Source organism: Lepidochelys olivacea (genome assembly GCF_965140295.1).
Source record: "Lepidochelys olivacea isolate rLepOli2 genome assembly, chromosome: 10".
NCBI lineage: Eukaryota > Metazoa > Chordata > Testudines > Cheloniidae > Lepidochelys > Lepidochelys olivacea.
Window position 1 is genome coordinate 17,737,455 of NC_140420.1, and position 13,225 is coordinate 17,750,679.

The 13,225-nt window shown below is 42.2% G+C and overlaps 1 protein-coding gene across 4 annotated transcripts in view; it reads right to left on the bottom strand.

The window, feature by feature from the left end:
• Positions 1–13,225, bottom strand: part of IQCK (IQ motif containing K) — a 95,468-nt gene that overhangs the window by 13,549 nt on the left and 68,694 nt on the right. Inside the window, exon 9 of one of the 4 annotated variants that reach the window (XM_084641820.1) lies at positions 11,822–12,133. The exons of the other annotated variants lie outside the window; for them this stretch is intronic. Within the exon in view, the coding sequence (XP_084497946.1) occupies positions 12,114–12,133 (20 nt within the window). The 3' untranslated portion in view covers positions 11,822–12,113. Of the gene's footprint in view, positions 1–11,821; positions 12,134–13,225 lie in introns of those variants that run through there. 4 annotated transcript variants of the gene reach the window in all.

The window sequence follows — 13,225 nt, forward strand, 5'->3', positions numbered from 1 at the left end:
ACAGAAAGAAAGTCAAAATAAAACCGAGAGAGAGAGAAATTAAAATGGTACAGACAAGGAAGAAAAGAAATGTTTTCTAATAAGATTTGAAATAGATGGAGAGTCAGTGGAGAAATATGGGATGATTGTTCCAGATGGTAGGAGCTGCAGAGAAAGCTTTTGGACTCAAAGCAAAGAGACTGTATGAAAGATCAGAAGCTGGCACTAGATCAGTAGAGCTGACAGGGAGCAGATCAGGCAGCAACAAGGAGCAAAATTCAGAGGTGACGTGTAAATTAAGTGAAAATTAGACTCACTCGCACCCATTTACCAATCTGTGAGTAAAAGTGTGAGAGTAAGGTATACGGACATTGTCATAAATATAAAGGGAAGGGTAAACCCCTTTGAAATCCCTCCTGGCCAGGGGAAAGCTCCTCTCACCTGTAAAGGGTTAAGAAGCTAAAGGTAACCTCGCTGGCACCTGACCAAAATGACCAATGAGGAGACAAGATACTTTCAAAAGCTGGGAGGAGGGAGAGAAACAAAGGGTCTGTGTGTCTGTCTATATGCTGGGTTTCTGCTGGGGATAGAATCTTAGAACTTTTAGTAAGTAATCTAGCTAGGTATGTGTTAGATTATGATTTCTTTAAATGACTGAGAAAAGAATTGTGCTGAATAGAATAACTATTTCTGTCTGTGTATCTTTTTTGTAACTTAAGGTTTTGCCTAGAGGGGTTCTCTATGTTTTTGAATCTAATTACCCTGTAAGATATCTACCATCCTGACTTTACAAGGGGGATTTCTTCATTTCTATTTACTTCTATTTTTATTAAAAGTCGTCTTGTAAGAAACTGAATGCTTTTTCATTGTTCTCAGATCCAAGGGTTTGGGTCTGTGGTCACCTATGCAAATTGGTGAGGCTTTTTATCCAACATTTCCCAGGAAAGGGGGGGTGTAAGTGTTTGGAGGATTGTTCATTGTTCTTAAGATCCAAGGGTCTGGGTCTGTAGTCACCTAGGCAAATTGGTGAGGCTTTTTACCAAACCTTGTCCAGGAAGTGGGGTGCAAGGTTTTGGGAAGTATTTTGGGGGGAAGGACGCGTCCAAACAGCTCTTCCCCAGTAACCAGTATTAGTTTGGTGGTGGTAGCGGCCAGTCCAAGGACAACGGGTGGAATATTTTGTACCTTGGGGAAGTTTTGACCTAAGCTGGTAAAGATAAGCTTAAGAGGTTTTTCATGTACCCTAGAGTTCAGAGTGGGGGAGGAACCTTGACAGACATATATGTTAAAGTACGCTTACTTTAACATTTGCATCCTTATGCCCTCCTGGTAATTGCTACATTCCTCTCTTTTGGCTCCTCAGCACGTGAGTTATATCCACATTGACTGCTTGAGACTTAGTGGGTCAATTTCAGAGGTCATTTGTAAGGGGATGTAAATTACCATTGGGAAGTGGGTGTGAGTGAAAGTAGATATAACTAAAAAAGTAAGTCTGGGAGAGTTGAGGAATTCTATCCTGGTAAAACCATACATGAAAGAAGGGATGGCAGGGCTGGATTAACACATAAGCACTCTAGGAAGAACCATGGGGTGGGGAATTAAGGAGCCAGCTAGCACCTACCCCAGGAACCAAGTGATTACATCAGAATCTAAGCTTTAATTACCCCCCCCCAAGTTTCTAGCCCTTGCGGTTGTGAAGTAAAGCTTGAAAACATTAACTGAGTATAACCGATGCAGTGACAACTTCCTGAGTCTGCAGACAGCCTGAAACGATAGCTCAGATAGTCACTATATATGGGATGGGACATACCACCTACAGTCCAAGTGTGGGTAGACAGTGTTGGGATGGAGCCCAAGAGGGGGAGGGCAGACTGCCTTAATCCAAGGCTGGGAATTGGTAAATTATACCAATTTAGTTTCCTCTAAATTTAGCCCAAAGGCATGAGATAGGCTGGAGCAAGCCCATTCAGAGGTTTTACAATAAAGAAGAAGAATTTGGAGGTGGAACTTGCAGTACATGAGGAGCCAGAAACAAACCTGAAATCCTTTCTCAGGGATTGATTCTGCTCCCGCTGGAGCCAATGAAAAAGCTACCATAGACTTCAGGGCAAGGGCTAGCACCTAAGCCCCAGATACAGATCCCTAAATTCAGGGGTGAAAGTAAGCTGGTATGGGCTGGTACTGGTCAAAAGCTGACTAAGTCACTGCCCTTTTTGCGCCCCCAGTCGGCCCTGCTGGGTCCCTACTGGCAGGGCTGCCGAGAGGGGGGAGCAAAAGGGGCAGCGACGTTAAAGAGCTGCCGCAGCAGCACTTTAATGTCATTGCCCCTTTTGCCACCCCCCTCCTGGCTGCCGACCAAAAGGAGCAGCTGTCCCTGGCTGGCAATTTAAAAGGGCTGGCTGGGGAATGCTGACCCCCAGCTCTGCCCCTTCTGCCTGAAGCCCCGCCCTTTCCGGGGGCCGGAGTCGGCCCCTGTACCGGTAAGTCTTTGGCTTTACTTTCACCCCTGCCTAAATTCCAGATTTAGGCATCGCTGTGGTCCACAAAACCTGCTCTCGGCTGCTGTCCAACTCCTTAGGTGCCGAAATTTTTACTGTAAAAGTTCCTGCCTCTGGCCATGCACACCACTTCCTCACTCTAGGCAATCAGATGCCTATTTCATCTCTAAGACCCAGCGCACTCCTCAAACCAAGGGAAGATAGTGGGGGTCATGCCTATCTCGTCTGAGGGCCCAATCCAGTAGACATGCTCTGATCACCTACCAAACTGGGCCCCATTCAAAATCTACCCAGAGGAGGAGCCATGTCCCTTATAACTTTTAACCCTGTGGTTAGAGCACTCACCTGGGAGGTGGGAGAGCCAGGTCCAATTCCCTCTTCTGCTTGATGGGGAGAAAGGATTTGAACAGAGGGGGTTTCTCCCATCTCTCAGGGGAGTGACCTAATTACTTGGGCTACAAAATAGTCTCATTTGGGCTCCCTCAATCTCACCTATTGAAGCTGTTCCACTTTGGATAAATACTTAAATGTCACTGGGCCAGAGAGTGAGATGAACTCCCTAGCCGGGGGGTTAGGGTGCTCACTGGGGATGTGAGAGACCCAGGGTCCAGCCCCCTGATCCAATCACTCCTCAACTATTTATCCAAAGTGTGACAGTTTCAACAGGAGAGCCTGAAGGAGCCCCATATCAGACTATCCCATAGCCCAGTGGTTAGGGCACTCTCAAGAGGTGGGAGATCACTGTTCAAATCCTTCCCCCCCTCAGCAGAGGGGGAAATTGAGCCTGCTTCTTCCACATCCCAAGTAAGTATTCTAACCACTGGGCTAGAAGTTATAAGGGAGGTGTCACCTACTCCTCATTTGCCAATGTTTCCTATAAGAACTATTTAGGTGCCTAAGCCACCTGATTCCAGGAATGGGGATTGCAAGAGGTCCAGCTGCGGAGTGTAAGTAGATAAGAACCTCCCTGCAGCCTGATCTACACTGGGTAATTAGGTCATCATAACTACATCGCTCAGGGGTGTGAAAAATCCATACCCCTGAAGAGCATAGTTAAGCTGACATAAGCCCCATGTAGAATTCTGTCAACCTAGCTACTGCCTCTCGGGGAGGTGGATTACCAATACTGACAGGGGAATCCCTCCTGTTGGTGTAGGTCAGCGGTTCTCAAACTTTTGTACTGGTGACCCCTTTCACAAAGCAAGCCTCTAAGTGCGACCCCCCTTATAAATTAAAAACACTTTTTTATATACTTAACACCATTATAAATGCTGGAGGGAAAGCGGGGTTTGGGGTGGAGGCTGACAGCTTACAACCCCCCATGTAATAACCTCATGAACCCCTGAGGGGTCCCAATCCCCAGTTTGAGAACCCCTGGTGTAGGTAGTGTCCACACTCAAGTGCTACAGAGGCACAGCTGGGCCGATCTTGTAGACAAACCCTTAGGACCCAAACTCAGAGAGAGGGGTGAGGCTTAAGACACACCCCTCTCATTGGCATCTCTCATTGGCTAGCATGCTGGCTTTTGTGGATCCCATTGTTAGGTGCCTATCTCTCCTCATTCATTATATACAGAGCCTAGTGCTTAATCCAGGCTTTGTGGATCTCATTGTTGTTCCAGTGATTTTCTAGGGCCTAGAAGTACAACACCACTCAGTGTTGCAATGCCTAATTCCCTTTGTGGATCCAGGCCTCCTTCCTTATTCAGACAAACTCTCACTGGAGTTTTGCCCCAGTAAGAACTGAATAAAAAGAACTTCAGTGTTTGGCCAAATAATAATTAATGTGGTTTAAAAGATTTCCCTGAAATCTTGTTTTAATTTCCATAACTCTATTTCCTTTGAAAACAGAATAAATAAGAACACATTTTAAAATGTTAAATTATGTTAAATTATACAAATAGTTAAATTCATAACTCGTGCTTCCTTTTTTGATACATTCATTGGGACAGATGCCAAGAATACATAAATATAGCTTCATAAAAATGTAAATATTTGTCCAATGGGTACTCCTGAAATCAAGTTTATATTCCATGTACTGATAGATACTACAAAACAAAACTGATTTTTAGCTCACACTACAGATTATTTGGCAGATATTTTGATGGAAGGTATGCTGATCATTCTAGTAGTGTCAACCGAATCACATTACTGCCTGAGTTAGCATTTTCTAAAAGCTATTCTACAGCTTGCAGTTTTAAAAGCTATTTTCTTTATCATTAGTTTCAACACTGTTTGCAACACTAACTAAATAAGAAGGTGAAAAATACAATATTTCAATGAATATTTATTGTAATGTAGCAATAAACATTTATTATGAATTTAAATGTAGTTATAGCATACTAAAGTTAGGTTTTATTCTTATTGTGAAATGTAATCCTTTATTTGTGCTATCAAAGTTTTTGTTCCTACAAATGCTGTGTCCTGGTCTACACACAAAGCTCACTGGTTTAACTAAGTGGTGATGTTGCAATGATTTATTTAAACTAGTGCACCTTTGTGCATGGACATGGATATATTAGTTTAATTGGCCCTGTTAAGTACTTGGAGGTGCAATTAAGTAACCTGGACAAGCTAAACTGATGTAAGCCAGGTTTCAATCGATAAAAGACTGTTCACACACAAAGTTGCACCAGTTTAAGTAAATCAGTGCAAAATCACAGCTTTAGTTAAACCAGTGCAACTATTGTGCATAGACCTGGCCTGTGATTTCCTTAACCTAAATATAATGAATTCAATACGTGGACAGATGGGTGAAGGTAATAAAAGGATAAAGGAGAAAACTTTTCTTGCTGAAAAAATTGGCAGAGTACAAAGGAAATCTTCTCTCCATATCTACCGCAAATTAGTTTAAATATAGATAACGGAAATGTTTCCATTTCTTCAGTATGAAAGCAGCTCTTTGATTGAAACTAATTGCCACAACACGCCGTCCATTTCTCTTACTTTTCATTGTATACAACCCTTCAGGTCATAGGGTGCTGGAACTAGAGGTGCTGCTGTACCCCCTGGCTTGAAATGGTTTCCATTATATACAGGGTTTACAATTTGGTTCAATGGCTCTCACCACCCCTACTATAAAAATTCTTCTAGTACCACTGCTTCAGGTCAATATTTTCAAAGGGTCCTATCTTGGCCTCTGAAATTTTCATCTCTACTTTTTCATCTCTAAGATTTTGCATGCCTGAAACTTTGACTTCTGCATGCATCCTATGGTTGTGCATATAAACTGGGTAGATACATAGCTATGCTATTTCCATGTGCAAACACAGGCTGCATTCACAACTCCATGTTTTTATATGCATGAAAATCAAAAGGTGACAAATAATGGGCACAATTTTATGGGTTGCTTTTGAAAATGTGGTCCTAACACAATGTTGTCATGATGTATTGCTAGGAAGGCAGTTGGGTAGAACATTTTCAATAGCGTTGGAAGTTTTCTCTTATTCAGCTGACTGAGGATGCAAGGTCGTCTGTGATTCTTAAGATTCTCCCCTTTCCAAAGGCCTCATTTCACAGTGACCTGAAAGGACAGCTGAACACGCCCATTAATACCAGAACTCCTAACTGACAGAGGGCTCACCTCTGGTTCCCAAGAGAACCATAAAGTATTTCCTCCCCAGGGGCTGATCACACTCTTTTTCTGTATTCTCAGTCCCCACTGGCCTAGGAAGCAAAGGAGTATGTTACAAGGTAGCATGCTGTGATACTGACATACCAGCCTTCTCTTTTGATCTTTACAGTATATTAACTTTGAAAGATTAAGGCTTTGTCTACACTACAGACTTATGTTGGTATAACTATGTCACTCAGGTGAGTGGAAAAGCCACACCCTGAGCAATGCAGTTATACAGACCACACCCCTGGCATAGACAGTGCTATGTGGGCGGGAGGGCTCCTCCTGTCTACCTAGCTACCACCTCTTGGGGAAGTGGAGTACCCAGGCTGACAGGAGAAGCTCTCCTGTCGGTGCAGGAAGGAAGTGTCTTCACTGAGCACTGTGGTGGCACAGCTGATTTGGGGAAGCTGTGCCATTGCAGTGCTGTGTGTTTTACTCCTGGGGGAATTCTGTGGGACTGCATGCAGAAAACACCCTCCCCGGGCAGAATTCCTGTGCTCCCCTGCTGGAAAAGGGCAGGGAAGTCGTGCTGGGGAGGGGGCGGTCCAGGGACAACCACGGGCAAAGTTTTTTGGTGGGATTTCCTCCCCAACAGAGGTGATGTATGGGGGGCACATGGGGTTACGTTCCACTATCCCCCTGCCCCCCTGTTTCTGCAAGTGCAGAATTGCCCAGCTGAAGGACGCTGCATCTCAGCTTTGCTGATTCTGCAACTGAATGCTGCCTCCTGGGTCCCATCATGCCCCCCCCTTCTGTGTGCTGGGAGCCTTCCTGTTTTCTGTGCAACAGTGAGTGCCCACGGTGGGGCTGGGTAAGGGGCAGCGGGGGAAATGAGAGAAAGGGGAGTGAGGTGGAGGGGGGATGAGGCAGTAGGGTAGAAAGGGGGTGGAATAGGGCAGGGGGAGGGGAATGTGAGAGTGAGGCATAAGTGCTGGAACTAGGGATGCGGGGGGTGGGGGAGTGTGCTTCCACACTCCCTGACTTGAGGAGGTTTCCATTATATACAGGGTTTACCATTTGGTTCAATGGCTCTCAGCACCCCCACTATAAAAATTGTTCCAGAAGCCCTGGAGTGAGCGAACGGGGCATGGGGTAGTGAGGGAAGTGGATGAGACGGGGGAAAAAAGGGGATAGGGGAATCATGGGGGGGAAGGGGGAGCCTAGTATGCGACGTCCCCATGGCAGCAGCTGGGGCTCCCCCATTAAGCAGGCCCATTGAACCCTCACACTGACATGCTCTACCCCCCAATACCCGAACCCCTCCACTAAACCTCCCACACCAAGACTCCCCCCGCCTGCCGAGCCCCATCTCCCTAGACCTCCTGCCCACTGAGCCCCAACCACCTTCACCTGGACCCCCTGCAGAGTCCCATTGCCCCTGCACCTCAAACCCCCAATGAGCCCCTGTGCATCCAGATCTCCCACTGAGCCTCTTGCACCCAGATTGTGCCACACAAAAACCTCTCACCCCACACCTGGATCCCCCCCACACTTAGCCCCTCCACACTTGGATCATGCCAGGCTGAGCCTGCTCACCCACACCTGGTGCCACGGGCGCAAAGGAGCAGGGTGTTTCTGGGGTAGTTTCTGGGACAGGCCCAGCCCTTGCACTGTGTCAGGGTTGAGACTGTGCAGCCTCACTGCCGAGTCCCTGTACTTGGGGAGGTGGGAGCTTAAGGGTGATCTCCCACCTCAATGCAGCCAGTGGCCTGTGCTCCCCACTGCCATGCTGGAGTCACATTTATTTATTGACAAATAAAATTTGCAGAATTTTAAAATATTGTGCACACAAATTTTTATTTTTTTTTGGCACTGAATTTTTAATTTTTTGGCACAGAATTCCCTCAGGAGTAACAATGTGTAGACAAGCCCCTAAGTGTAGTATCAGTTTAATATCAAATATGTCCTGTTTCAGGGGATTATATCATAAATATGTAGTAGGATGGTCTTGATAAATTGAATAGCTGTTTTCTCTCTCTGACTAGTATGATCCTAATTTAGGGCCTTGTTTTTCCATCAATAAGCAGGAGACATATATGCATAACTCTCATTGATATCCATGGCAGTTAGCCATGTAAAAAGCTTCCATGCTTTGATGAGATAATATAAATGCTAACACACTGAAAAATGTGCCCAGAACACAAACACTCAGCTTAAGTCATTTAAAATGGATTAGCAAACATGCTGGATCAAATTCTAATGTTCCCTTCAGAAATGCAAATTCTGGGCAATTGACATAAATGGAATTACCCAGGTGTTATTGAGGGCAGAAGCTAGCCCTATATTTTGTTAATCTGTAATACAGGGGAATTTATTAAGGAGACAACATTTGAAATACATCACATTATGGGGGTTGCTAATAGATTCTAATGGCATTTTTGGAGCCGCAGTTCTCAGATATTCCAGAATGATCCATATTTGTGTTCTTCAAAAATACGGATGTGCAAAAAAAGCAGATAAAAACTGAACCATTTTAAAACCAAGACTAATAGCCTACGGAATTCCACAGGTGCTAGAAGAAAATCGAAGCAGGTTTTGCCAAAGTTTTCCTTATATCCTAGCTAAGCCTGCTGGAAGAGGAGAATGTATCTGTGATGGATTTATTTTTTAGTTTTTACGTATACAGTTATTGAATGTGTCATCTAATCCCCTTCCCTTCAGCTATTAAAACAAGAACCTTACTGCACTATTGCACAGATACACATGCATATTATATATATAAATGTAAATTTTCCTGATGCACTGTGCTATTTTACACTGCAAAATGAAGTGTGCGCATGCACAGCTATAAAATATCCTTGAGGCAGCTGTGTAGGCTGGCAAACAAAACCCTGACCTTTCTGTGTAAGACTGCAGTATAAATATTAATGCATATATGGTGAATCTGTACAGCCTTTATAATAAATTGGCATAATTTGACATGACTGAAGACTTCAACAAAAGAGATCACAGAACTACTCTGGACCCAGTAGTGATATTGAAATGTGTACTTCGATGATGCAAACTCCACTTCTGCTCTCAACATGTCCTAAATGTAAAGTACCTTGCCTGTTTCTAGTTGAATGTAGCAACTCATGATACCTCATATCCAATAACAACACAATAGTACGTATATATACCCCCACATACACAGTCATCTTTAGATCCAGAGCAGTCTTTGACATAACACAGGAAGGTTTGAAAGAATTCATTTCAAATATTTTGGAAAATTCCATTGAAAGAATGATTAGTTGTTATGATGGCTGTAATTTTCAAGGTTTTTTTTTACTGAGTTGTATGCATCCAATTCATCCTTAATTGGTGCTTCACAGCCTCTGTGATTTCCATCATGGTGTTCTCAAAAAATTCTACTTATATTGTGGAAGAAAAAACAGTGAACTTCCATTGACTGACCTCAGACTCAAACCTGCCTTTCAGTGTCAAATGCAACCTACTGGTGTTGTTGTTTACAATCATGTAGATGTAGATGTCTAGAACTTCATGTAGATGTCTAGAACTGCTGCAGTGGCTGCCATTCATCATAGTTTTTGTTAATTATAGTCATGAGCCTGTCTCCTAAAGTATCCAGTTAAAAATTTACCCAACACTACCTGTTACTATTTGATGCACATAGTCAGTGAAAATTCTTGATGCAACACGTGCTGTGAATTTAGCTCTTCAAGTACTATAATGAAAATATATTCCAATATGAGTGTGATGGACAACTGGAGGAAGAGACTCCAGCACCAAGTCCTGAAATATCCAGCTACATTATAATCATTATAATTACATTTGCCTCAATGTTAAAAATAGAGCCTCATTCATAAAATCTGAAATTTGCCCCCTATACAGTGGGGTGACAGAAAAGCTATGCATCATTTAAGTTCCAATGAAGTTCTGTCTTGAAGTCAATGGGACTTAACCACATGCTATATATATCCTGGGTGCATGTGTCCTGATAAAATCATATGATAGGATAATTATCACCAAATAAAAAATACAGCTTCTGGCTGCAAAGTGAGTTTACAAATTAGCACATTTTGTTGAAGTAAACAATATGCTACCAACCTTCTGCATGCTGGACTTTGTTCAATTTTTTTTTTGAACAATTCTTACCACGAGGTTTTAAAATGTATCATTCAGAGTGAATGAATCGACAAACAAACAAATGGATGGATGGGTGCAATTTAACACTGTATCTGTCCTAGAAGAGTTTGACTCAGTATAATGTGAGAAAGTCTGTTTTATGCCACAAATCCAATACAACAGCTGAAAATACCCTCACCCAGAACCCTTGGGTGGAGTTGGCTGCATGGTTGTTGCATAAAATGAGTTCATATGTTCCTGTTTTCACCAGGAATACTAAAGAGAGGAAGATGAAATCTAATTACAATGGCACTATTTAATAAGATATTAATACACACATCCATATTGTATGCATATAACTATGTATGTGTTAAAATAAATCTAGTGGAAAAAATCATTTGGTACCCTTTGATTGCCTTTTATTGGTAGTCTGCTCCAGTTCTGACTGCAGTTCTAGCAGGTGTTTAACATACATTATCAGAATGTTTCACTACAAAAATATAATTACAATGTCACCTTGACTGTATCTTTTCAAAACTACCATGCAATGCATGCACATATGTAGTTAAAAATAGGAAGCAATTCTATACATTCACACATTTTTAGAAAAACTAAGAAGCTCAATTACACACTTAATAGTCTTCCAAGTGTGGGACGGGGGGGGGGGGGGGTTAAGGAATCTAAGATATGGTTACATGAGGAACTCTTCAATATATGCAATCACTTTTTTTTATATTCAGCATCATTACAAAAATGGTAAAGGCATTAAGCCTGCAACAAATCCCATAGAGGAGCCCACACGGAGCCCAACTGAAATCAGTGGGGTTCTACCCAAGTGCAGAGGTCCAGCACATGGGAAAAGCCTGCATGATCACAGCCTGAATGCATACTACACTATGGGCATTTTCCAAAGAAAATATAAGGAAAATAAACTGTGCAAAGTTGGAACCAAAGGGCTTATGACAATGATATTGTAACCACAATGGTCACAATGATAATCATTAAAAGAAAAGGAGTACTTGTGGCACCTTAGAGACTAACCAATTTATTTGAGCATAAGCTTTCGTGAGCTACAGCTCACTTCATCGGATGCATACTGTGGAAAATACAGAAGATGTTTTAATACACACAGACCATGAAAAAATGGGTGTTTTCTCTCCCCACACCCCACTCTCCTGCTCGTAATAGCTTATCTAAAGTGATCACTCTCCTTACAATGTGTATGATAATCAAGGTGGGCCATTTCCAGCACAAATCCAGGTTTTCTCCCCGCTCCCCCCCCAAAAAAAATACCCCCCCACTCTCCTGTTGGTAATAGCTTATCTAAATGGCCCACCTTGATTATCATACACATTGTAAGGAGAGTGATCACTTTAGATAAGCTATTACCAAAAGGAGAATGGGTTTTTGTGGAGGGGTGGGGGGAGAAAACCTGGATTTGTGCTGGAAATGGCCCACCTTGATTATCATACACATTGTAAGGAGAGTGATCACTTTAGATAAGCTATTACCAGCAGGAGAGTGGGGTGGGGGGAGAGAAAACCTTTTGTTGTGATAAACACCCATTTTTTCATGGTCTGTGTGTATAAAAACATCTTCTGTATTTTCCACAGTATGCATCCGATGAAGTGAGCTGTAGCTCACGAAAGCTTATGCTCAAATAAATTGGTTAGTCTCTAAGGTGTCACAAGTACTCCTTTTCTTTTTGCGAATTCAGACTAACACGGCTGTTACTCTGAAACCAATGATAATCATTAGTAATGGACATTTACAGCTGAGGATGGAGCTGGCCTTCTTAGAAGACAATGTTCTGAGGAACATTTTCCTCTCACAAGTATTCATCCTCAAGCTAAAGTTCCCAGGGAAGGATTTTAAGATACAAACAGGTGAACATCTCAGGGCACAGGTTGCAAGCACAAGGAAGAAAATGCAAGGAATTTTCATGCTGTCCATCTAGGGTATTAAGCTCATGACTAAGGGACAAAAATTGGATGCAGAATTAACATCAGTGAAAAAATAATTGCAGCACATTAAATTAATGACCTGGCTGTTATAAATTCCACTCACAATTACAAAGCACAGATTATTTTATAATTAAACAACTTCATAAAATAGCATGTGTTGTATTATGGAAAACAGAACAGTTTTGGAATTAGCAATAGCTATAGAAGGTCTTTGACAATATCAGTTATTGTAGGAACTGCATGTGGTTAATCATTTACAGCAGAATCGAAGTTCTACGGGTAATAAAATTATTAAATGCTCTTTAAATTCAGATGGTTTTAAAATGTCATATCTAATGCAGGATACTGCTCGAGAATAACAAGCCTTTTATTCCAGAACTCATTATGTTTTCATATAAGCACATTAGTATGATCAACTCTACTTAATTAAAAAGAACAGTTAAATATAAAACAATTAAACTAACAGAACTTTTTTCCATATTATGAATTATGAAATGGTCAGATTATTCAAAAATTTCCATTTCAACATAGCTACCTGAATTTATCAGGGGAAACTTGAGTTCAGAATTTCTGGCTATTTCGTTCATGCCTTGTGTTAAAACGAACTCCATGTAAGGATGTTCCATGAATTGGAATGAGGAAAGTTAAATTAACCAACAAACTCAGGGCTCCCAACACATTTTTTCACTATCACTTGTCTACATGTCACTGCAGTCCAGATTACAGAGGTGTGAATTTAGAGTGCTCTAACATGTTGCACTTTAACTGCCTCATGTACACCCTGCTGGGGTGAATGAAAAGGTACCTTGTTCACACTGATGTAGTACTGCTTCAAACAGAACTATATTAATGCGAACTAGGTCTTTTTCAGTTCACGCCAGCAGGGTCCATATGGGATAGTCATAGCACAACACATTAGAGCGCTCTACAATGGTGCTGTGTAGATGAATCCTAAATGAACAGTTCTAAAGTATCTATACTTTATACTAGGTCACAGGGATCATGATCCAGCTAATCTCTCTCTAATTTCTATGAATGTGCTTGCACATATGAAGACAGATGGAGGGTAGACTTTGACCCTATCTGTAAAGTCTTGTCCAC